Here is a 26266-nt window from a genome sequence, read left to right as displayed (position 1 = left end):
TTTTAGGTATATGGTATCATATTTTACATCCTTTTGTGATCCCTTGCCTGATTTTTACAAATATACTTATTTTTCGTATTTGTGGTCTTTCTTTTCTACTCAGAGGGTTCCCTTTAATATTTTTTGTAGGGCTGGTTGAATAGTCATGAATTCCTTTCGTTCTTGTTTGTTTGAGAAATGATTTCTCTTACTATACTGAATGACAGACTTGCTGGATAAAGAATTCATGGCTGCAGATTTTTCCCTTTCAGCACTTTGAATATATCATGCCGCTCCCTCTGGCCTACAAGGTTTCTGCTGAAAAATCCAGATACCCTTATGGGTTTTCCCTAGTATGCAACTGTCTTCTTTTCTTTTGCTGCTTTGAACGTTATTATCTCTTTCTCACTACTTTCTGCCATTTTAATTACTATGTCTTGGTATGGATCTCCTTGAGTTGATTTTTAGAGGGGATCTCTGTGCTTCCTGGGTCTGGAAGTCTGTTTCCTTCTGCAGATTAGGGAAGTTTTCAGCTATTATTTCTTCAAATAAATTTTGTCTCCCCCACCCCCTTCTTCTTCTGGAATCTCTACAACGTGAATATTCTTATACTTGACAGTCATTGAGTTCCCTAAGAGTAGTCCCAATTTGCATCAATTTTTTTTCTTTCATTTGTTCAGCTTGGTTACTTTCCATTACTCTCTCATCCAGATCATTAATTTGTTCTTCTGCTTCATCTATCGCGTTATACATTCCAATAAGTCCATTTTTAATTGCACTTATTGTGTTCATCTCTCAGTGGTTCTTTTTTATCTCTTTGTTAAGGGTCTGATGTCCTCCACTCTTCTCAAGGCCAGCAAGTATCTTCACGATCAATACTTCAAATTCTCTAACATGCCTACTACTCATATCCGTTTTACTTAGGTTTCCTGCTGTGGTTTGGTCTTGTTCTTTCATTTGGGACATATTTCTCTGTCTCCTCATTTTGTCTAACTCTCCATGTGCTAGGAAGGCCAGCTACATCCACGAGATCCTGCAATGTCTTGCAGTGCAGTGCCTCCTGTTCCTCAGGACCTGGCACTCGGGCGGGGGGGGGGGGGGCATGCCTCTGTGTGTTGTGTGTGCCCCGTTCTGTTCCTGCCACTTTTCCCTTCAGTCCAGTTTTCTGCAGTGGCTTTCTTGGTCTGCTGTGGGTAGTGTTTGGTCCCAGGGGAGTGAAGTGCACTGGTCTGCCTGCTAAATAAGACCTGGAGCCTCTGCTGTGGGGACTGAGATGGCCTAAGTGGACCTGCATAGAGTGCTTGGGCAGGGCAGGCACTTTTAACATGTTTTGCTTTAGGCTTTTGCAGCAAATGCCTTAGGCTTTTGTGTATTGGGGTGCTGGCAAGGGCTGTGCAGTTCTTCTGGGGGAGGGACCTCACAGTGCTGGGGACTGAAGCAAGTGTGACTGGTGAGGGCATATCCAATGAAGCATGGGGCGGCAGGCCCTGGCATAAACAAGTTACAAAGCAAGTGTTGGTGCCACACTGGTTCCCACAGCTGTGTTTAAGCTGAGGGGACGGGCAGAGAAAAGACATGTGCTAGCTCCTTTTTTCCTAAGTGGGGCGGGGGTGGGGGGTCCCGAGATCCCTGTTTCTCTGGACAAACTCTGTGATGAGTAAATCACTCTACTTTCTGTGTGCCCCAGGCATTTTTCAAATTGCTGAATCTGTGCTGTTTCTGTTCAGGATGTTTGGAGTGTTGCCTCTTTAAAGGCCGGAACTCAGCTTCCTAAGGACCTCTGGGTTCTCCCAGAACAGAGCACAGATTTTTACAATACCAGGCTTTATGTCCCACTGGTTGTAAGGGACTGCATACATTTTTGCATATAGGAGAGAAGTAAATTCTTGTTGCCAGAAGAACTGTGGCATTTTGTATTTTCAAAACATCTACAGATAGATTTTTTGACCTTTGCCACTCTATCAAGAGATGGGAGTCTAGTCTCCACCCCTTTGAACCTGGATGGGACTTTGTGACTGACTTTAACTGCCAGATGTGAAAATTAAGTGAGCCTTCAGAGTATTTCAATCCCTGGATTTGCAACCACAACAGTTAATGCAAAAGATGAAACAAAGATGAGCTGTCTCTAGTAGTCTCTAATCAAACTGCAGATTCACAAGGAAAATACATGTTGTCAAGGTTTGATGATGTGTAAAAACGATTTGAAAGGTATTTTTCAAAGCTGCTGAAAGATGTGGAAAATTAAAAAGATAAAATAACCAATGGAAACACAGAATTATCATCTCCAAAAAAAAAGCAAAAAGTTGTATCATAAAAGAAATGTAATCATGACCAAGTACATGACTTAGCAACAGGGAATATTTCCAGAATCAAATTAATGAAAATATCAAACATGAAATTTAAGTAAAAATCATGACCTCAATCACTGAGAGGCTGGAAGGAAAGGAACGTTTGTGAAAGATAAAGTCTCATCAATCATAACAGAAGGCTGATACACCTAAAATGAGAGAATTAAGAGATGTATGTTTATATTATATTTACATTATTCAGAAAGATGAAGGTAAATATTGGAGAAGCAGCTAAAAGAAGAAAACGCAGCTGCCTCTGAAAAGTATAAATTTGTCTGTGTGAAGGTGGGAATGTGGAAAAAAAGAGAACTGCCTTTTAACATCATTTGAAATTTTAAACTGTATTATGTGCACTTTGATAAAAATAAGTAAAAATAAATATATACATATAGGTTTTTTGTTACAAATATACTTACTATGAAAATGCTGTTGAAGAAGGAGCTAAAACTGGAGGATTCTTCCAAAACTCATCCAATAGACTCTGAATAATTTTTCCAAGATCTGAATGCATTGTAAACTGAAAGTAACAGTATACAGGGAGATTAAAATCACTTTCAGAATAAGTCTTATTAGGATAATGTCATCCTAAAACTTAATCTTAAATCCCCTTCTGCAAGTCAGGAAGTAAATGAAAAACAAAGGATATTGTGTCAAATGACCATATGAGCAATCTACAACTTATAATATTTTCCTATACACTCGATGCCATAAATCAGGTTAAAAATCTATTTAACCAATAATGGAGCTAAAATATTTCCACACTTTTTAAAATAATTTTAAGGTTCAATGATAAATACTGAGAGTACATATAAGTTACAGTTCCTCACATTAATCAATTATTTATGTATCCTAAGAACTTGGAGGCATATTTGAATTTTATCCCCTCCTGACAACTATGGAAGATCTACTATGAACCAAAGTTCTAAGATCAACAGGTCCTCATCACAGAAAAACAAATAACTTTCAAATCAATATTATCTATTAGATATAGTGAATTTTTTTTTCTCGGAATTGTACTGATTCCAAATGAGATTTTAAATGCATTTTAGATTTCTGAATATACAGCAGAAAAGTAATACACCTGTTATACTACTCTGAGATAAATTATACTATATACATACGTTGTTTACTAATGGAGAGGTAACATAGACTCCTTGTTTATCCATTAAGTGATGTCGTATTGGTGGATAAACACTGATCACTGGTTTTTCCTGAGGAAACTGTGGAGGGAGCAATCTGTTCAATGTAGAACAGATGAAAAACAAAAAGACAAGGGTTACGTTATATAGTCATTAATGCTAAAACAAACTTAGTTAAAAGCAAATTAAATTTTCATACTTTAATTTGAATTAATTATTCACAGTAGTAAGTGCTCTCTTATGGTTGTTGATTGAAAATATACAAAAGGATCTACTTTGGCAACAATATCATAAAGTAATTCAATATAGTAAAACCTTTTTTATTTTTTTAAAAAAAATTTTTTTTTTTTTCAACGTTTATTTATTTTTGGGACAGAGAGAGACAGAGCATGAACGGGGGAGGGGCAGAGAGAGAGGGAGACACAGAATCGGAAACAGGCTCCAGGCTCTGAGCCATCAGCCCAGAGCCTGACGCGGGGCTCGAACTCCCGGACCGCGAGATCGTGACCTGGCTGAAGTCGGACGCTTAACCGACTGCGCCACCCAGGCGCCCCAGTAAAACCTTCTTAATGTGGAATATGGATACCCTGAGTTATAGAATATTCTTTACACCAAGTCAATTAATTGCTTTCAAACACAACAAACCAAGCTACGTAAAATCTCAGATAAAAGTCAGATCAGGTTATTTGTACGAGGTGAACCACAGTAACCCAGTCTGGCTATCAGCTGGACCACAGTTTCTGTCCATATAATTTCCTTGTGGTTTTCCTACTTTTGAAATACTGCCAAGAATTATTTCACCATCTACTGAATTTTTAAAGAGTGAATAGATAAAAGCCAAAGTACTACAATTAAAACACTGTAGCTGTCATCATGCCTTGGTTCTATAAAGCTCTCTTCTAATTGTCCCCATTAACACATCTCTCCCAAGTCTGAGGTCAATCACATGGTTTCAAGTAAAGAACAGTAAACTCTCTATACAAAAAAAAAAAAAAAAAAAAGGTGAAAATCTCAACCTTTCTGAACTACCACAAATTTAAAATCAGAGATCGAAGTCTTAAAAAATGGGATTTTACTGGATATGGATACTGATGTCCAAACCTCTCAAAGAAGAATATGTCCCTTTAAACGGTCTCCCTGTTCGCCTTCTGGCTCAGATAACTATTTATTTTATAGCACTGTCAAAAAGAAAACTGGGTCCTTTTTGGCTTTTCCTACTAAAGCATATGGGGGACAAAACTACTTCATTTATATAAAGATGTTAAAGTAGTTTGGTAAAAAAGGCAATGAATGGTCTTTGAAGCACAACCAATCTGGGTTTGTAATCCTGACTATGCTGTTCGCTACCTATGTGTCTGTAATTTGCCCAATTTGCAGGACTGTTGTGAGGATTCAAAAAGCTCCTCTATATCAAGATAACCCAGCATCATGCTTGGGACTGTTATACGTTCACACTTTCATTCACTTATTCAACTAGGATTTAACAAGGCCTTTTCTGTGCTGGCATTGTGCTAGACGGTGAGAATATAAAGATGAATAAGCCATGCTTCTTGTCTTCCAGTTAAGTGCTTCTTACCCACAAACACCTGCTCCAGCACCCAGCCCCCTACTGCAATCTGAGAAAGTAGTAACTTAATACTTTCATGCTGAAGACTAATAACTGCACTTATAGTTAAATGGGGAATTCAGCAATCATCCTGTCCAATCTTTTCTCTCACGAAGAAAATTTTTAACTTGATTTTTTTTCTTTAATCAGCAGATCAAATTGAGCCTTGAACTTTCTGGCTGATGTAGTGTATCTGTTGCTGAAAACTAGACTATTTTAACTTGTTTTTGATATAAAGCTGAATAGATCTCTAATGGTTTTCGATACACAATCCCTTTGATTGTCCTTATCATTCTTTCTTTCAGCCTACCTCCAGCTAAAACTTTAGTGCAAATCAATAAAAATAATTATAGTACTAAAGATCATTACATCTTTTTATTGAATTTCTTTCTTCTTGTATAGTTTTTTCTTACAGCAATATCATTATAATGATGTCTTTAAAAAATTTTTGTTTCACGAAATTGCATTAACTTTTTTAGAAGTTACAGTTACTAGAAAGGGAAAGGTTTAAGCAAGTTTACTTTAAGCAATTTACGTCTAATAACTAAGAAACAAAATAATGAAAAGACTTTTAAACACACTATTACATAAAAATATAGGATACAATTCTACTCACATATTAATGTTAATTGTCAGGTTGTTTACGGTGAATGGCAACCTGTATTCCACATCTTTCTGTATTTCAGCTATACTGTAAGAGAAAATTTGAGAGAAAAGTTTACCTGAAGTTACAAAACCATTAATGTTAAAAAGAATTTTATATGTTTTTAGAGCCTACTAAAACTATTAATTTTAATCACAGAATCTAGACAGCCAATATAACTCGCATCTTTTTTTAATTTTTTTTTTAATGTTTATTTATTTTTGAGACAGAGAGAGACAGAGCATGAACAGGGGAGGGTCACAGAGAGGGAGACACAGAATCCAAAACAGGCTCCAGGCTCTGAGCAGTCAGCACAGAGCCTGACGCGGGGCCTGAACTCACGGACCGCGAGATCATGACCTGAGCCAAAGTCGGACGCTCAACCGACTGAGCCACCCAGGCGCCCCAATAACTCGCATCTTAAGGGAACAATTATCATAGAAAGATTTATCAAATAAACAGGCAAAATAGTCTGAGATATCCAAGTGTGTGTGGATACAGTGCAGATAGATGTTGAGGTAAAATAGCAGAGAAAAACTCCTATTAATACTAGATCGATTTACTATAATTTTATCTAATTCATCATTACTAGAAGCAACTGTTATCCTCTGGTTAACACAGGTCAACAAGACATCTGGGTTCTGATCGTAACTCTGCCACTATTCAGCTATATAGACAGCTAGGGAAGTCTGGGTCTTAATATCTTAAACTTAAGTCTAGATAAGATGTCTCCTACAGTCTTATGACAGACTGCTGGCCATTTTCCTCCCGTTCTTCCTAAGTAAGAGAAGTCTAATTTTATTTTGAGTAGCAACATTCTAGCCTTTTTTGGCAGCTAGTTGTTGGTACAGACTTAACCTCCAAGATAGATATAGGGAGGTCGTAGGGTCAAACTACTAGGAAAGCGTCTAAAAGAGGGGACAAAAAAAAATGAGTAAGAGTCTATTTGGCCTTCCTGCCTGGACCTGATAGCTGCACTTCCAACAGCCATATTGGACCATGAGTGACCGTGAGAATGGAAGTCATACACTAGGGAGAGCTGAGCAGAAAGAAAGAAGTAGCTTGAGTCTTTAATGACTACGGTATTGTCAACTGAATTTCTTTTTTGTGAGAGGAAAAAGTTTTATCTTGTGTAAGTCAGTATTTTGGGAGTTTCTGCTGGTAGCAGCTGAATAGAACTGCCAACTAATATAATTTCCTTACACTTTAATGCTCTATACTTAGAATTAATTTATTATTAATTGTAGGGACACATTATTACAACTACAATCTAGCAACCAAATCTTTTGGAAGCTCACTTCAAGTCCTAACGAACATGCATAGTATTTCCAAAGGGAAAAATGTTAAGTAGTACTAATGAGTTAAAGTTAGGAAGAATCTTAATATTCAAAAAGGCATGAAACTTTTCCACGCATTAATGCTGCTAAAAGATCTAGCATTTATGTAATAATTTATTTTTTGTTCTTTTGATTGCTTCAACTAAAGCTCTGTACTCTGACATCCTATGGAATGGGGTTAGAATTGAGAAGAAGAAACAGCTGAGAAGAGACTCAAAAAGATATTCAGTATTAGGACTTAAACAGCGTTAGACAGGTTTTTCTTTGGGGTTCACGTTTGGACACTAGGATACTGACAACCTCCTCAGTTGTAGGAACACCGTATAATCAATTAAATGGCTTCAGTTTTCTATTCCTGTATATTATTTTAAGACCCGAAGGTGTAACTGCTTCAAGGGAATGCTGGTCACAAAAGCATCCATCAGTTTTAAGCTAAGTAGAGCATCTTCATGGTTAAAAGCATGACCTCCAAAGTGAGGCTTCCTGGGTTCAAATTCTCCCTCTAAACCATTTACTTGTGTGACTATATGCAAACTACTTATCTCTCAAATGGAAAACAGGGATGTTTAAAGTACCTATCTACCGAAAATATTTGTTAGATTAAACGAGAGAATACACGTAAAGCCCTCCACAAAATACCGTAATTGTTCAATACATGTTAACTATCATTAACTATGCGTTTTGAACATGCATCACAGTTGCAGCCTGTCTACATTTATAGTACCGAAGTTTTAAGTCAGTTTTTCAGTGTATTTTTATAGAAAGTAAATAAATTTGATTAAAATAATTTTCACTTAATTCATTGGCTTAGAAGTGTTCAATTCATTGTCCTGATGATTAAAGTGTTGACATTATTAAGTTTTGGCAAATTTCCTACACAAATGAGGTATAATAGATAACTGAAAGCAATACTCGTAATATTAGTGAAAGCTGAACTATGAGTAAACAAATTCCAACACAAGTTAGTCATGGTAATTGTTGGAGTTCAGGACATACTACTTCAGCATCTTGATTATTTTCAGCCAAAGGAGTTTGAGAAAATATGAGAAGCAGGAATGTTACTCTAACCTCCTCCCTGCCCCATCCTTCTTCCTTGAAACATCATAAAACCCTCATATGACATATGCCCTTCTTATATCAAAAGGAAAGGAACATCCTTACCTCCAAAGACAAAGGGACACCAAGAAGAATAGTAACAAAGAAGCCTTGCGAAGCTGGCCCCCACCTTGTTTACTCCAATTACCTCATATTCTTTAACCCATCATATTCCTCCATTACTGTGCACTCTTAATCAAACCTAGCATAAAATACTTAGGTCTAACTATTTCTTTGGGTCTTCACTTCCTTTTTAAGTTTTCCATCTCATGTAAAACTTCTATTAAATAAGCTTATATACTTTTCTCCTGTTAATCTGTCAGTTTAATTTTCAGACCCAGCCAGATATCCTGAGAGAGTTGAGGACACCATTTTCCTCCCCTGCACTAGCTACATTAGACAATATGGCAAATATCTGTTTACTTAAGTAAAAGAAGAATCATTCCCTAAATATTCACAAATGTGATTTTTGAAGTTTTTGCTATTTTAAATAACTTTTAAAAAACTTATTTTAAAAATGATTCATTTTCATTGGGAAAAAACAAAAAGAACAAGCAAGGAGAACATAAAAATCAATCCACTAACACATTGGTATATAACCTAATCTTTCTATATTCAGAGCCTTATGTAAAATGCAACTGTACTGTCTACACAATTTGTAACCTGCTCTTCTTGAATCAGTAAATGCTATTTTACATTGTCTTTTTTTAAATGGCTGTATAATGTTTTACTATCATGTTTAATCTACTTTTTATCAATTATTGAGATTGTTTCTAGGTTTCACTATTATAAATCACACTTTGATAAACATTCTTTGTAGCCTTATCTTTCAGCTAACAGGCAGTAGCATTCTGGATATAAACACACACATATTTTAAAGTAATACTGTAATCACACTACAAGAGCAAATTTGAATGACCTTCCATTAATATTTTTATGTTCTAGGTTCTCTCAGACAAGTGAATTACTATGGTTTTCAAACTGAAACAACAAAGAACTCTGCTAGAGTGTATGATCAAGTGGCATCCTCATTTCTTTGATAGTCCGTAAAACTATAAACAAATAGACCTTGAAATGCAATATAGGCACCAGTTATGGTAAAAAGATTCCTTTACAAAACAATCATTTATCTCTGACTATATTTTGGACTTTATATTTTGTGTACAGTTGGACTTCGTAAGACTTAGTTCAATCGAACAGCTACCATATAGCCACCATCTTGCAAAGAAACAAATACAGAAATATGTGTGGTCTTTGAAGGGGCGCACAGCATGAAGAAAAAATCAAGGGACTAAAAAAGACCAGTTCAAGCATGCATGTCCCAGTGTTGAGTAAATCAAGAAATGTTTACAAGTGAACCTTACAAATAAGGATGCAGATGCTTAAAGATGGCAGAGATTAGACAACTTCCCTCTCCCACCTAAATTTCTAGAAAATATCACAAAAGACTTTAAAAAAAAACCAAAGCTGTAACAATGCTTTGCAAAGAGTAAGCAGAGAAGAAATTCTGAGGAATCCCTAAAAGATAAAAAGATGGGATTAGATTTAAGGAAAAGGGTGATAATAAGGAAAAAGGCAAGATAAAGTTAGTATATACAGGAACTAATGACAACCCCCCAAAATAAGACCAATGCAAAGCAGGAGTAGTCTGAAGGTCCTGCAAACCCTTGAAGAAAGTCAATGCAAACCCAGAGTGTGGAGGGCAGGGCAGAAACATTTCCCAGGGTAATGAATGGGAAGATGTGTGGAACAGAAGGTAGGACAGATCACTCTCTTTTCCCTGCTTGTTCCAACCAACAGTCAGTCATCTCTGTATCTAGAACAACACGGTGAGGCGGCAGTGCCTTAGGAAGGTGCTGACTTCCAGGTAGCCTCCAACATCCAAAGACAAATATCAGCTTCTCCCATCTTGGAGCAAATCATTCTTTTTTTATTCATCATCAGAGGCAGGCTATCATAAACAGAGTTCAATATCTACCAACAAGTCAACAAGAAATCTCCAATACAGAAATGAACAGTTCAAAAGAGGTCTGAACAAAACAAAACCATGCAAGGCAGGCACCAAACTCAACAAGGCCCCAAATACAAAAACTTAAGGAAACAGAGTTAATTGAGCAAACAGAAGACTCTAAATTTCTGTAATTAATATTCTTAAAGTAACAAAAGAAAACAACACTTGCATTCACATACACACAACACAGTTGACATGAAAATGAAAAATTAAGAAACTGAAAATTTAAAATTAATAGCTCAAATAAATGGTTCAGTGCTCTGTTTGGAAAATGTTTCATACTACCTTCTCTTCTTGGAGAATACGGACACGTTTTTACATTTTAAAGGCTTTGGGAAATTCTAAAGCACTCGATTTTGTTTTCTCAGTCTGTTTGACACGGAGCATGTATTTCACAGTACTCTTTGAACAGTGTTCTGTGGAACACAGGATAATGAAACAGAGGTGCAAAGAGCTAGAGGAACACAGAAGAAAGCACCTAACCTAAGCAAGGGTAGGGGTGGTAGGGTCTTCAGGGAAATAATATCTGAACTACAGTTAAAAGTCAAGTAAGAGTTAACACCTAGGAAAGAGAATCAGGGAAACAAAGTGGACACTCTACACAGAAGAAACACCATGGGAAAAACTTCAGGTGTGAAATAACACGGGGGCTCTAAGTATTCACATCCTTTGCCATTGAAAATCTCACACCCCCGTGGTCTCATTAAAAAGAAAAAGAGAGGCCCAAAATACAGCCACTTAGGCTAAGTCACCACACTAGGTCTTAATACCTAACCTGACTGTAGCCTCAACCTCCTCAGAAATTTGTCTTAACCAGTCAGGAATTTTCTGAACAGCACTAAATGAGATTATCTGTCACATGGGTCCCCTCTATCACTTCCAAGATGAGGTAATCCACCTAATTAGACCCCCTACTGTTAACCCCAAAGAAAGGTGACCTTACCTGGTACAATCCTTTTATTTTGCTAATAACTTCTTTGCTCCACCACCCTTCCTATAAAAATTTTCCATCTTGCACAACTACTGGGAGCTCCCCTTATTTGCTGGATGGGATACTGCCCAATTCATGTATCATCTAATGAAGCCAACTGCATCTTCAAAATTTACTTGGTTTTGTCTTTTAACAGATTGGGTGGCAGCAACAGGATCCGAAGAAGGGAATTTCCAAAGACAATTGGAAATAAAAAGAAACACAGGCGTGGCACTTTAAGGACCTTTGGTGAGCTTCTCTCTCTTTGAGCTCCACCTTCTTTGCATTTGAACTTGGATCTAATTGGTTTCCAGTATAGAGTTAATGAGTCAGTCTGCACAGACAAGAGGCTCTAACGGAACTCCAGTCCTTTGCTTGGTTCAGTCTACAATTTCATATTGAAATCCCTTTCCCAGTTCCAGTCTACAGTCCCCACTGACTGGCGTTTGCTGGGTTTGGTACTTTCCCCAATTCTAACCCACAGTCTCCATTTACTAGCGTCTGCTGGTTAGCCTACGGTGGCAACTGGTGGTGGCCACTGGCTGGGGTTGGTGGCCACTGGCTGGATCTGACTTAAGAGCCAGGCTGGGCCTGATGTGAGCTGGACTAGGTCCAGTGTGAGGCCTCTAGTGTTGTTTTAAATAATGGCTGATAAGAAAGTCTCAGAAGCCAGAAATAAGGCTGCAAACATTGGTGGCCATGGGTCAAGCATTTAAATTCAAAGGCTATTAGAGCACTCACCACCTCAAGAAGACTTCTGTGATAGAATAAGTTGGTCACATTAATGGGTTAGAACTGACACTAGGTCACCCACCAACCTGAAGGCAATTTCTATGCAATGAGGTAAAACATCGCACAATTCCCAACTCCATGTCATGTCTCTCTTAGGTATTCGTTTGCCTTCGAGAAATCCAGAGGCTTAGCTAAAAAGTGGGATCTTTTATATGTAGAGTTGACCAGGCCACATTCTGGCATACACCTGCTTACTGTAGGTCTAAAATCTGTAGTCCCAGAAGTTTCAAATATTTAGTCAAATAGCAAGATCTTACTAAAACCAACCTAGAATTACAATGGCCATTAAGGTAAATACTCCAATTAGAGAAATAATTTAAGAAGTGTTCTTGGGGCGCCTGGGTGGCTCAGTCGGTTAAGCGTCTGACTTCAGTTCAGGTTATAATTTTGTGGTCCGTGAGTTCGAGCCCCCCGTTGGGCTCTGTGCTGACAGCTCAGAGCCTGGAGCCTGTTTCAGATTTTGTGTCTCTTTCTCTCCCCTCCCCTGTTCATGCTCTGTCTCTCTCTTCTCAAATAAATAAATAAATAAATAAATAAACTTAAAAAAAAAATTTAAAAAAAGTGTTCTTGAAGAACACTTGAAAGTATTCTCAAATAGAACGGGATACCTATTTTAATTGGTAGGCAGAAGCCTTCAAAAGGTTTCAAAATTCCAAAAGTTTCATTGATTCACTGTAAAAGGACAATGAAAAAGAAAGGCACCTAAAACAAAAGACTAACATATAAGACTGACATTACTTCCTATGGCCCTCCTCTCTCCTTTATTTGAGTACTCTTTCTAGGAATCCTCTATCTAAATTGCCTTTCCATTCTGAAGAGACTATTAGTTACTTTTTATTAAGATAAAGACCATCCCAGGATGCAGGCAACCCCTACAGTTAACTAAGGGTCATAGTTAAATAATTTCTTAAACCCATAGAGGATTCTCAAAAAGTTTTGTAAATAAATTATGTCCTGAACCCAGTAGAGAGGGAAAAAAAAATCCCTTTCCTTTCCAAATCCAGAACAATTGGTTATTGATCCTTGTTCTCCCAGGGATAGCTACTGCCTTCTTGATGGTCTCGTTTTACATCTTAAGAATTTGGCTTGGCTTTCAGCCTGTCTGGGACATGCAGGTTCTAGATCTTATAAAGACAGTATCTTTTGTGCCCTTTTTGAGGATGCGGCTAGGATCAATGAGGTTGTTTAAAACTGCCACAAATGTTAACTGTATGTCTTGGCTGAGACTTGACAAGATACTTGAAAGGATTTCCTAACTCTATGATCAGAAATCTGTCCAAATTAGAAGCTGGTATTCAGAACCTGAGAAGAATTTTTTTTTTTTTTTAGGACTTCTCTAAGCTAAATGCACCCAGAGCAGGAAAAAACACTCAAACATAAGGGGATGAGTATGAGTATCCTTTGATATCATTTTGGTGGCAACTTAACTCTTTGAGGAATTAAAAACAGCTACACTTGTTTTAAATATATGTTATCACCTTATACCTGTTGGAACAGCTAAAATCAAAGACAAGAAATAACAAGTACTGGTAAGGATGTGGTGAAAAAGGAACCTTCATGCACTGTTGATGGGAACGTAAACTGGTACAGCCACGGTGGGTATGGAGGTTCCCCCCAATAAGTAAAAACAGGAATACCATTTGATCCAGTAACTCCACTACTGGGTACTCATCCAAAGAAAACAAACACTAATTTGAAAAGACATGCACCCCTGTTTACTGAAGCATTATTTATAGTAGCCAAAATATGGAAGCAATCTTAGTGTCCACTGACAGAAAAATGGATAAGGAAGTTATGGTATATGTATACAAGGGAATATCAGTCAGCCATAAAAAAAAAAAATGAGACCTTGCCATCTGAGACAACATGGATGAATCAAGAGGTTATTATGGTAAATGAAGTAAGTCAGGTTGAGAAAGTATCGTATGATTTCATTCATATGTGGAATCTAAAAAACAAATGATTAAAAAAAAAAAAGCAGAATCAAACCTTTAAATACTCAGAAATGATGGTTGCCAGATGGAGGGAGGCTGGGAGAATGGGGAATATGCATGAAGAGGAGCGGAAGGCTTCCAGTTTTGGAATGACTAAGTCGTGAGAATAAAAGGCACAGCACAGGGAATATTGTCAATGATATTATAATAGTGTTTTATGGTGACAGATGGTAGCTACACTTGTGGGGAGCACAGCATAAGGTATAGAGAAGCCGAATCATCATGCTATAGACCTGAAATTAATGTAACATTGTATGTCGACTATACTCAAAAAAACTTCTTTCAAGTGTAAGAATTCAAACTTTCATACTATATTAAAATTCAGCCCTAAAATTAAAAGATAATAAAGAAAGACTGAGCTGCGGCTTTTTTTTTTTATACGTAGTGAATTTTGTTTCTGCACTTATATTCATGGCAACAATTTAAAGCTATAAGCTATGAGGTCTGCGTCTGTGTTTATGTGTCTCTTTCTATAGAGAGAACTTGTAGTAAATGTGTGGTATTTTCTATCTCTAGTTGGTGTTCTTATAATTATTTTGTAAATTTAGTTGGCTTCACGATCTACTTAATTGGTTTAGGGAAAATTAAGTGCTTATCTAATTAAATTCTCAGAAATATAAGAGAAACACCCAAATGTTTTTGAAGTTCTAGGATAATGTTCTACTAAATTAAAGCTAGTTTAAATTCATCAGTTTAATTAAAACAGGCATATCTTTAGAGTTATCAACATTGAATACAATGAAGATAAACATTTTATTCTACCTGAATTACTAGTTTATTACAGCTGTTGTAATTTGTCAGCAAAAATAACTTAGAATGATGTCTCATTGTGTCTAACGTCTCAAAGTTTTGTGGGTAATCTAAACTTGATTGCTGGAGCAAATGATTTAGATGTACGTGGCATAAGAGCTTACATATAAAATAATTATATTTTATGGTAATGTGCTTAAAAAATTTTTCCAAATCTCTCTAGCTGGATATTTTAGGAGTCTTGCTAAATTAAATTAAATGATGGAATGTACTGAATATTTACATTATTTCCCAGTAAGATAAAATACTGTTATTGAACATAGGCTTACCTACTTTTGGTTTATTACAGAAAAACTAAAAGATATTTAGTTTTGTTAATTCTTCATTGGAAAACTGAAAAAAGCACATGCTTCTAGAAATTATGAAATGTATTCATAATTTGTTCATCTAAAAAATGCTGGTATGATAGTTCAAAATTCCTTCTTAGTTTTGACTAGAAATTAAGATTTCTAAGGGTTAAGAATTCTATTTACTGTAGAAATAGCTATTTACTGTAGCTTTAATAAAGCTACTAGAAATAAGGGAAACATCTTTGTATGTAAACAAAGTAAAATGGTTAAGAGAACGTGTAAGAAACGGAGATGCATTTTTTTGTTGAGGGAAAAGAAAGTAATTTTGTCCTAAAGAGTTGGTTCTTTAAATTTTTTTTTTTTAATCTTTATTTATTTTTGGGAGAGAGAGAGACAGAGTGTGAGTAGGGGAGGAACAGAGAGAGGGAGACACAGAATCTGAAGCAGGTTCCAGGCTCCAAGCTGTCAGCAAAGAGCCTGATGCGGGGCTCAAACCCACGAACCGTGAGACCATGACCTGAGCTGAAGTTGAACCCCCAACCGACTGAGCCACCCAGGGGCCCCAAGAGTTGGTTATTTAAAGAGAAAGAACAGGACAAAATTGGAATGTGAAAAACAGAAAACTTATAAAGCTTGTGAAAAAGGAATTTTTGGAAAGGAACTTTATGAGTGGTCAGGCCTAAGATTAAAATGAGTTAAGTTTTGATAGCAATAGTAGGCTGATACAAAATTAGAATTTGATTTTCTCTGTTAAAAGAACAAAGGTTTTTTTTTTTTTTTTTGGACTTCCAGTCTGCTTTTGATAACAGATTGTGAACATTTCTTTACCTTCTGAGTATTAAGTCTCATAATGATCTGTGATCCTATTTAGGCAAACTTTAAAACCCTTTTTTTGATATTTTGACAAAGTTCCCAAAACCAAATTCTAAATGAAGGCTTTTTTGACATGTAAGAAATTTTGGAGTTCTTCCAGAAGTGTTCTTCGAACACTCCAAAAAAATGATTAAACTAATTAGATTTCTTTGATATATTAAGTTACGTGGGAAGCATTATCAAGTAAGAATACTATGTCTTCTTTATATTGTATTTGTAAGATTGTGGCATGTGTGCATGAAGTTCATTTTGCTTCTATAAAAACTGGCCCCCACATGGTCAGATTTTTGCCATCCTAATGACCTTGTAACATGGCAAAAGTCTGCTCCTGAATCAGAGAAATTAAGATGGGTCAACAATGGCTGTAAGATAAGTCAATAGATGGGGCTATGGGAAACCAAAGTTGGCTGCTTGGTAATTCCCAGCTCTCAGGCAAATCCCATTTTTTGGTTTTTACATTCCTTTACACACTAAAGTACATTTAAGGTGACTGCAATTATGAATCAACACTGGTAGGGAGACTTCTACTTGTCAGGTCCATAATCCTGGAAAAACAATTTTTGTCCCAAAAGGCCTCAGACCTCCTCTCTCCGGACCCTTTGAATATCTGCAAATTGATGTCATTCAACTGCCTCTTAGTGTGGGTTATCAATATGTTCTTGGTATTGCACACGTTTTCTGGATGGTTTGAAGCCTTTCTCTGTTGCAAGGCTAATGCCCCCACAGCGGCAAGGAAAAAAAGAATTTATTTCCCAGATAGGCTATACCTTCCACAATATCCAGTCAATGATCAAGGCACCCATTTCACTTGACAAATTATACAATCCTTCATGAAAAGTCTGCAAACTTCTTGGAATTTTCACTATCTCTATCACCTTCAATAAGGCAAGGTCAAAAGAACTAATGAGATGCTTAAATTTAAAATTTCCAAACTTGAAACTACTGGACTTCCCTAAGGTACTGCCTTTGATCCTGTGGGCTATTCACAGTACCCCATCTGGAAAACAAACTCACTCCACATGAGATAGTCACTGGTAGACCAATGCCTACTGGTATACAACATTCTGTTGATCCCTTGTCTCATGTTAGTATGACCGACTACTGTAAACCTCGAATGTCTTATGCTCAACCTATCATTAACACGTTAAAAAATCTTTTCCAGATCCCAATTCAATGGATCCTATCCTAAAAGCATGGTGACTGAGTATTCCGAAAACAACATCAGAGGAAGGTAGCACTTAAGCCTTGTTGGAAGGATCCTTACTAAATGCTCCTGACCAATGCTCCAAAACTAAAAGATGCTGGAGACCTCAGAATCAAATTAACAAGAAAGTAGCTGACACCGAGGGAGACTGCTTCTGCCCAAGGCAACATATCAAAACTTACATACTTTAAACATGAAACCATGAAACCCTTTCTCCTTTTCATTTCCTTTATTCTGGCATTTGCCTGCAAAGATAACACCCTCATCTGTATCTGCCTGGTCACTACTAATGGGGGTAAACCTCTGAAATTTATAGCAAACTTTTATTTCAGGCTAGGAGAAAATGTAACTGTGCCCCTAACTTTTCACAATCAAAATAATACATTTCATTGGTTGACTCCCCTGAATTTACACTGTTGAGTTACAAAGGACCTACCAGGAGGCTTTCATGATTCAATGTTCACTCCTTTTGGCAGGTCCCTACCACCCTGGCTAGGGATAAATGTAAATGAGATTATGATCAGGAGCTTCCTAATTCCTGAAATTGCAGAATCCACTGCTAAAGCAATAGCTGTCCAGTAAAAATCCTTGCATTCTCCAGCCAAAGTTCTTCCCCCCCCCACCCCCAAAGTTCTTGACAGTAGGATATCCCATGATTATCTTTTAGCTGAGTATGGAGGTTATCTGCTGTGGCCAACTTCACCTGCTGTATGTGGATTAGTACTTCTGGGAAAGTTGAAAATTATATAAAATCACTGAGCAAACCACTTGTCCTAAAAAGGGAGATTCCTTCAACAGGGTCTTTCTTTCTTTCTTATTACTATTTGTTTTTGTTTTGTTTACTTATTTTTTGAGAGAGAGAGAGAGAAAGAGAAAAAGCATGCTCGTGAGCAAGCTGGGGAGGGGCAGAGAGAGAGGGAGACACAGAATCCTTAACAGGCTCCAGGCTCTGAGCTGTCAGCACAAAGCCCAATGTGAGGCTCAAACCCATGAATCGTGAGGTCACAACCTGAGCCGAAATCAGAAGCTTAACCTACTGAGCCACCTAGGTGCCCCCAACATGGTCTTTCTTTGATTGGTTTGGGTTTTGGGGAACATGGCTTCAAAGTGTAATCCAAACACTGGGAATTATCCTGTTTACAGTTATTATAAAAATCTCTCTGGTGAACTGTATCCTCTCAAAAGCTTTAAATGCATGTTTGCGGTTGCTAAGTACCAAGTAGATGATCTCCTTGAGACTGGAACCTTGGAGAAGTGAAGAGAAAGACCCTGTGACCTGTTAATACTCTAGGCAAATAGTTAGGAATCCCTGGAAAAACAAAGATGAGACATAGCTTTGGAGACAAAAGTTATTTTAGGCCCCCACCTCTTTTCGTGACCTGTACACCATCAACTAGCTCTACTTGCCCAAGAAGCACTTCTTGCAGAACTTCCTAGAAGGCACTTGGATTGCAAAGGAATGCAAAAAACCTCAGTAGTTAAGGACTTTAAGGAAAGAAAAGCGAATGCAACATGCAACATTCTCTACCAAGCGAGGAAACAGCTTAACCAGATCAGAGACAATAAATCAACCTCCCAGTGTTGGTTTAAAAGTACAAAAAAAAGTTGACTGAAGGCACATTCTTTCTTGAGTCTTCTTCATTTTTTTTTTTTTTTTTTGCAGAATTTAAAGCTTATTTATTTACTTAGAGAGAGAGAGAGAGAGAGAGAGAGAATGGGGGGGGACAAGGGGAGGGAGAGAGAGAAAGAGAGAATCCCAAGCAGGCTCTTTGGGGCTTGATCTCATGAACTGTAAGATCGTTACCTGATCCACAATCAAGAGTCGACCACTTAACTGACTGAGCCACCCAGGTGCCCCTTTTTTGCAGTGTTTTACCTCCGCGTTGAGCACTGGGACAGCAGACTAACTTGGAGCCAGAGAATTAATGATGCTGACCCTTGCTGGTCCTTGTAACTTCAATCAACTTGGCCTCTGTCAACTTAGGGTGACTTTTGCCAATTCTGTAATGAACTCTCCTTCGATAGGCTCCTCCACCAATACACATGCACCCTTAGCTTAAAACTTTTCTTAATTTTGTTGTTCAGACAGACACTGCTTTGGGAAATATCTCCAGTGTTTTCCTTATTTGTTGCAAGTAAAATCCTTCCTTTTCCACTCTTTCAGGTGGTTCTATCTTTTGACGACACCCAAGAGGTGAGTTCAGTTTCAGGTTACAGTATCAAGGTGTTAAGCAAAAAAGCCAAGACCTGTGGATGTCACAAGAAGGAACAACAAAAACTTCTTGAACTTCAGAGCCACAGCTGAGAGAGGCACTAATGCCTTAAATTTTGACCATAACTCCTGGTTAAGCTGAGAATTTGATCAAAAAGGGAATGATTGTTAAAGTAATCTACCTAATAAAACTCCTTGCCCTTCCACCTAAGGGAAGGTGACCTTACCTGAAACAGTCCTTTCCTTTTGCTAACTTACTTGCCCCACTCTCCTTCGTATAAAAACCTTCCATTTTGTACAACTCCTTGGAGCTCCCCTCTACTTACTTGCTAGATAGGATAGTACCCAATTCATGAATTAAATAAAGCCAAATAGATCTTCAAATTTCACTCAGTTGAATTTTGTTTTTTAACAATCTGTTGACACTTTCCATCAGTCACATCACCATCTTCTGTGAAAACTAGGCATTAAGCTAAGGAGGTTGGGCTTTTCTGGGCAAGAAAAGCTTTCAGGAAACTACTGAAAGGAATATATGGTCAAATTTGAATTTTAGAAAGGTTATTCTTGTGGCCATGTAGAAGAAAATAATTAAAACTGAAATCAGAAAAATAGTTAGAACCCAGTGTAGTAGGAATGGACTGAGTGATGGATAACCAGGTTTTTGACTTAGGGAGCAGACAGTAGACAGCTTGGAAGGAGTTCAGGGGGAGAAAGGGAAGAGTGGATGTGGCTGGATTTAACTAGCAATAGGGAAAAAACTGTATGCTTAATTTTTTAAAATAGGTATGGACTGATGCTACTAAGGGGAAAATTAACTAGAGGTAGTACTTGAGCTGTTACGATCCACTTGGGAAAAATTTTCTTAAATAGTATTATGATGCATTATGTCATATACTCTGCAACTGTAATTTTTAATCACTGGTTATAAATGGACTATGTCAGATAATATATCAAATTAAGATTCATTTAATTATGGGACTATTTGCCATACATAACTTTAAAGTTCATTGTAAGAGCTCAATGTTTCTTTATGGAGTCACAGAGTTCACATTTTATAGACCTCTGCAGCTTCCATAGGCTAAGGCATAGCAAATTCTTGTAGGATTTTTTATTGTAACAAGTTATTAAGGTGTTTTTCTTCCATAAGAAGTTTTAATCTCAAGTACTTATAAAAGATAAAGTACCATCGCTTGTAGTACAATAGGGAGTAACTGTAACCTGGGAAATGGAGACAGGAAAGCCCAGGGAAGGAGGCACCTACTCCCCAGGTCAAAGCAAATGTTGCTATATGGAAGAACTATTGTCAGGTCTTCCAGATCTCTTTATTTTAAAAGAAAAGTTGGAGGGGGAAGGGGCTATATAGCAAATCTCTAAATCTGCTACTCAATTTTGTCGTGAGTCTAAAAGTGCTGTATAAATAAAGTCTTTTTTTTTTTTGAAAGTTGAAAATTTGGGTATTTGAATAAAAATATCTCAAATTATACATGCCAGCAATGGACCCATATTTTAAAAAATACGTAATATTGAAACGGATTAAAAACACATACACATACCCTTTCATTATAGATTTGTTGTGTTACCAAGTTCATGTAGGAGTCCTTCTGAGCCAACACTTAAATCTATAGAAAAAAATTATGGAATTTAGGTTTACTCAGAAACCTATGAGGTTAGAGGAGAAAGTCTGTGAGCAAGGGGTTAAACTTAACAGTTATAGGGTAGAAAACTATACAGTAGGAGACTCTCCAAGGAAGTTATAAGGCTAAAGGTTTGGGCAATCAGAATAATGGTATCCAGGGATTGGCAGCCAAAGAAAATTTCAAAATAATTTACAAAGACTATGTAGATTGGCACCATTATTTTTAAGAAACAAAAATAAAATCATTGTCATTTACAGAGTACCTACTAGTTTCCTTACATGTGATCTATCTAAAATCCTTCAAAACAGGTACATTTCATTTGCGAGGAAACTATCCAAAACGGACTTGCTTACTGAATGGCAAGTCAGAAGTATTCCTGACAGAGGCAAATGAGTTATAGGTGGGCTTGTGAAGGATTCACAAACAATAAGCTGGCAAGACGCATACAGGCTAAGAAGCAAAGGTTCCATGCATACTGATTCTATGCGGTAGAAAGCAGGAATGTAATTCGCCATATGCTCACATTGTACCAGGTACTCTAATAAATGTTCATATAAAACACTGAAATATTAACACTCTTTCATTCATGACAGGAATCACAATTCCTGATTTTACAGATGGGAACTGGAGGCTCAGAGAAGTTGAGTAACTGGCCAAAAGTTCACATTGCCATTGTGTGTTAGAGCCAAACTGGAATCCAGGTCAGTTTGATGACAAAGCTTTCATTCACCTAAGTCAGGCTGCTTTTTCCAATGTCAATGATTTTTGCATACTTCCATTTATGTTGCTCAAATTCATTTTGTCTTTTATCTCTAAGACAGTGCTCATATCCAGGAACCTGAGGAACCAACACAGACTTTCACAGCTGGGCAGGGCAGTAAGAGATCAGGCAGTTAATCCTCTTACTTCAGGGGTCCCTAAGGCCTATCAAGGTTACACGAGCATCCAGTGTTGCAATGCTGTTAATGATCTATCAGTGACTCCTAACTGCTGGTTCAGAGCCTCTTTCTTTAAGACTATTCATCATAATATAGGGAAAAAGAAAAAAAGCAATCCTGACAAACGTAATAACTCCCAATTATATTTCCTTATTTAATATAAAATAAAAATAGCACCAGAATTACCATGTTATTATTAAATGAATGCAAAAGTCTTTTACTTGAGAGACCTGATATCCCTAACTAAAAGGTAATAAAGAAAGATTACTATTTGAATAACTTTGAAATTACATAATTACCATTTCCAACACCCTTCCAAATTATTGTTTTAGAGCTAAAGAAAGAAAATAGCTAATTAACTTAAATATTGTTAAGAGAGGAGAAACCAGGATAGTTAGAATAGTTAACTGTTAAGACCATCAGTTTTCAGTATGTTCTGATTGTAGTACAATGCAGGGAAATAATTAACAGCTTCACTCCTGAAGCATCTTTAAATATTGGGATTAGAGAGTATCACTTGGGATAGTTTCAATTTCAAGTCCTGTAATTGAAAACCCAGGTTGAAAGGGGCTTAAACAGTAAGGGGTCATTAATCCTGAAGAAGAGTAAGTCCAGAGTCATCAAACGTTCCAAAATTGGTTAATTCAGCATCACAGTATTATCATGAACATTCCATCTTTCTACTCTACCACATTCAGTAGTTACCCTGCCTTTCATGATCCAAGCAGTTCCAGATGTCCCATGAAGAGAAGAATTTCCTTTTAGACATCTCTATTACTCAGAAAATGTTTTGAGCAGCTCCCCAGCCGACTTCTCCAACTCCCGTGGAGCGAGATTAGGTCAAGAGTCCTGCTTCCACAATAACTTGCAGGGTAAATGATTGGCTTAAACAATCATTATTTGCCTCCTGGAGTTGAAAGAGCACAGCCTCCCTTAAGTATGTGATCCTGCAGACTGGGAAAGCAGATTAAAACTGTTGTTCTTTCAATAAGTAGAGGGGGGTGGATTAGGGTGGGAAACCAAAAGTTTCCTTCAGAGTGTGCTTCTTTAGGAAGTAGAAGAAACAACAGAATTAATTCTACTCCTGCCCACAAAGATAGGAATGTCAGTGGTAAAATGAATACTGTGATCACTGTTATTCACAAGGTGGAATCTATTACTCGAGCCTACCCTACATAACTTCCAGTTTCTATTTTCATACCAGACAAATATGTTATTATGCTTTGGTTAAAACTTTTGTTTGTCATCTATGACAGTTTCCCATTTGCCCTGACTTACCAGTAAGATTAACATGAGGAAATACACATAAAATGCAGCTAAACTTTAGGAGAGGCCTGAGAAAGATGAGGTAAAAATTTCCTAAAGTACCTAAAAAAGGAGTTTACATTCATTTAAGGAAGGGAATCGAACAGACTATTTCCTGAAATGGAATTTTTTTAATTGTAAGGAGTTAAAAAAGAAGGTAAGAGTTGGAAGGTGTAAGAAAGAACGGGGTTATTGAGGAGGGCAGAAGCTGGATACTTTCCTTGCTAGGAAAGAGCTGCTGACCTTACATCTGAAGAAGGGATAGAGTACGAAACATTAGGGAAGTGGGCCTAATCTCGCATGCAACGAGATATTGATATTCGTAATTTAGGAAGCTTTTGTGTTATTCATTAAAATATCATCTGAGATACTCTTTCAACTTTTGCAGAGGGCACCTTCAGATTCACCAATCACAGTGTCTTACTGAACAAAAATCTTTATAAGTTGTAGTATTGAATTTGGCTACTGAAGCAACATATTGTCATATACTGCATAGATAGATCATTTTCACCAACTAGCTTTAAGATGTATGTCCTGAGTTCAAATGGCAGATTTAACAAGAACAGATGGATGACACTTTTTTCTGGCACTGTACTATTCTCTGAAAACTGGAAATACGTGACCTAATCGTCCCCAGAATTATCCAAGTATAGTTTATAAATGTGAAATATTTCAATAAAACGAAACTACAAGTATTTTTATAAAAGAACTTAAAAGCTTAAGCCAATTCCAGAACTCCTTAGATTAGCAAATCTTATTTTAGAATGTCACCTTATTTGGGAGACCAAAAAAACCCACAAGAAAGTTCAGATCAGTTACTTCCCTTATTTACTACCCTTAGCAGCAAGAGGCTTTAGAGTATTTAAAAAGTCAACGCCAACCTCAAAGAATAAAAATTTGCCAGCAGTGAGAATATTCAATGGTATCTATTAAAGACTTTAAAATAATTAATTCCAAGGTGTGGTTCTACTATTTTAGCAATAGTAGTACTGGTTCAGTATATAGACAGTCTTCCAATGTGATACTAAGAAGACAAGCTTTGGTTATGTTCCTTCAAAATGAGTCAACTTATTTTATACGCATATCTTGTAACAGTAGCTCTTACAGGTTAAGACAGAACACGAAAATAAGGCTGATTTGAAAAAAAAAATTAAGACTGATTTTTAAGAACTCTGTGACAAAGCCACCACTCAAACAAATGGCATGACACTCTCTTCTGTTCAATACCATATATTTTCACCTTTTGAAAGTTCTCAACAAGCAGAACAATTGAGACAAAGAACTGAGAAACATCTGAAGTTCAATCAGCAATAGCCCTTAATTTAGCCATACTCATTTTGCTGTGAATTTTTCTTTTAACAACATATTTAATTTAAAACTACACTGTAACTTCCTTGCTTGGGAAAAATTATTAGAGTAACAGAAAAAAATGGCCCTTAAGAGCTCATTCAACAGGAATTAATTTTATGGCCTCATATATTTTTTAAATGCATGAAAAATCCATTTAAAGAAGACTTGGGGGGGCGCCTGGGTGGCGCAGTCGGTTAAGCGTCCGACTTCAGCCAGGTCACGATCTCGCGGTCCATGAGTTCGAGCCCCGCGTCAGGCTCTGGCCTGATGGCTCAGAGCCTGGAGCTTGTTTCCGATTCTGTGTCTCCCTCTCTCTCTGCCCCTCCCCCGTTCATGCTCTGTCTCTCTCTGTCCCAAAAATAAATAAACGTTGAAAAAAAAAAAAAAAAAAAAAAGAAGACTTGGGTATGACCGATGTTGGCATCTTTACATTAAAAGACATGTTGTGACATTGTTCAGTAACGAAACTTGCACAATTCATATAAAGAGGCAGTTCCAAATTTTGCAAGCCATTAGAGGCCACAAACATTTGCAAAAGGCTGAAGTTTACAGTAAAAACCTCTAAATAATTTGAATTGCAATATATTTCTAACCTGACCATGCTGAAATGACAAACTCGTAAGAAGACAACAAATTAACATGAATAGAAGGCAATTCCTGAGTGTGGGAGCAAGAATAATAAAGTGACAAATGGAGACTGGAAGTTTGTCAAATTGGGGGAGGCTGTGGGAAGACGGTAAATCTTAACGACTTAGGACGATCGAGTTTGTCATTCCCAGCCGAAAAGAACTCACTAATAAAACCTTTGGTTTCTCTTTCCTTTTGTTACTTTTTTTTTTCCTCCAAAAACTTTTACACTCTGTGAAACCTGGAGATTACTCTTCTTTTTAGCCAAGTGGAGTACTTTGACAATTCTGCCAACGTGGCAATCAGATGGGCAAGGGGAAAAGCTAGTGAGGAAGCAAAGAAAGGGATACTAGTTACAGAACATAAGACAGATTAAAGCCAGCAGTGATGTGTCAGGAGGGATGAGTAAGTCGGAATTGGAAGGGCTGAGCCGTGGTGAGGCAAGAGAGAGCAAGAAAGGGTCCAGAAGGAAATCCTGAACATGGGTCAGGGATAGGAGAGCAAGGGGGTGACTCAGGACAAAGGGGAATAGGTCAAAAGGAGGCAGCTGGCGGGCAGTAGCCTGAGGAGCTGTGAGTGTGGCGAGGACCAGCCCACCCTCCCGCCCTACTTTCTCCTCGGGTCGGCGAGGCAGCCACCAGTCACCTGGAGTGTGAATTCCGGAGGGACTCTATGAGGCGCTGCTTCTGCTGCTGGAGGCTGGTGAGGCCACCGGGGGACCCAGCTGCGGAGGAGGAAGCGCTCTTGGTCAGGGGAAAGAGCCAGCTCATCCTCCACGGGTCCCCGGGCCCGAGGCCCTAGACGGCTCTGGCCTGCTTCTCCCAGCTGCTCAACCCGGCGGTTCCCCAGCGGCAGGAGGAGCAGTCCGAGACGCCCGAGTCCCAAGTACCGGGCGGCCGCGTCTTCTCCTAAGCAAGCCAGCTGAGGGGTCCTTGCGTCCTGGGCGAACCACTATGACTGTGGGCAGCTAGAGGAAAGTAGCCGCCCGGGACAAGCAGCGCTACCTTCACGGTCCAGACACCCAAACCAATCAGCCCGGCAGCCCGACCGCTCGGTGCTCCACCACCCCTGCTTCCGTCACCAGCGTGCTCCGCCCCCTTTGCGTG

General features: G+C 37.9%; 1 protein-coding gene across 2 annotated transcripts in view; it reads right to left on the bottom strand.

Moving 5' to 3' along the window:
• Positions 1–26221, bottom strand: part of VPS37A (VPS37A subunit of ESCRT-I) — a 50122-nt gene extending 23901 nt beyond the window's left edge. For both annotated transcript variants that reach the window (XM_047090386.1, XM_047090384.1), the window contains exons 1-4: positions 25806–26221; positions 5689–5763; positions 3449–3563; positions 2744–2844 (exon numbers count right to left, since the gene is read on the bottom strand). In XM_047090386.1, the coding sequence (XP_046946342.1) occupies positions 2744–2844; positions 3449–3563; positions 5689–5763; positions 25806–25930 (416 nt within the window). In that variant the 5' untranslated portion in view covers positions 25931–26221. The remainder of the gene's footprint in view (positions 1–2743; positions 2845–3448; positions 3564–5688; positions 5764–25805) is intronic.
• Between the last annotated feature and the right edge of the window lie 45 nt (positions 26222–26266).

Source organism: Lynx rufus, unplaced genomic scaffold (assembly GCF_022079265.1).
Source record: "Lynx rufus isolate CCGP_SWC_20201006 ecotype Redwood Valley unplaced genomic scaffold, mLynRuf1.p SCAF_3, whole genome shotgun sequence".
Taxonomy (NCBI): domain Eukaryota; kingdom Metazoa; phylum Chordata; class Mammalia; order Carnivora; family Felidae; genus Lynx; species Lynx rufus.
Note: the sequence above shows the minus strand (reverse complement) of the source record. Positions and strands in the feature narration are given on the sequence as shown.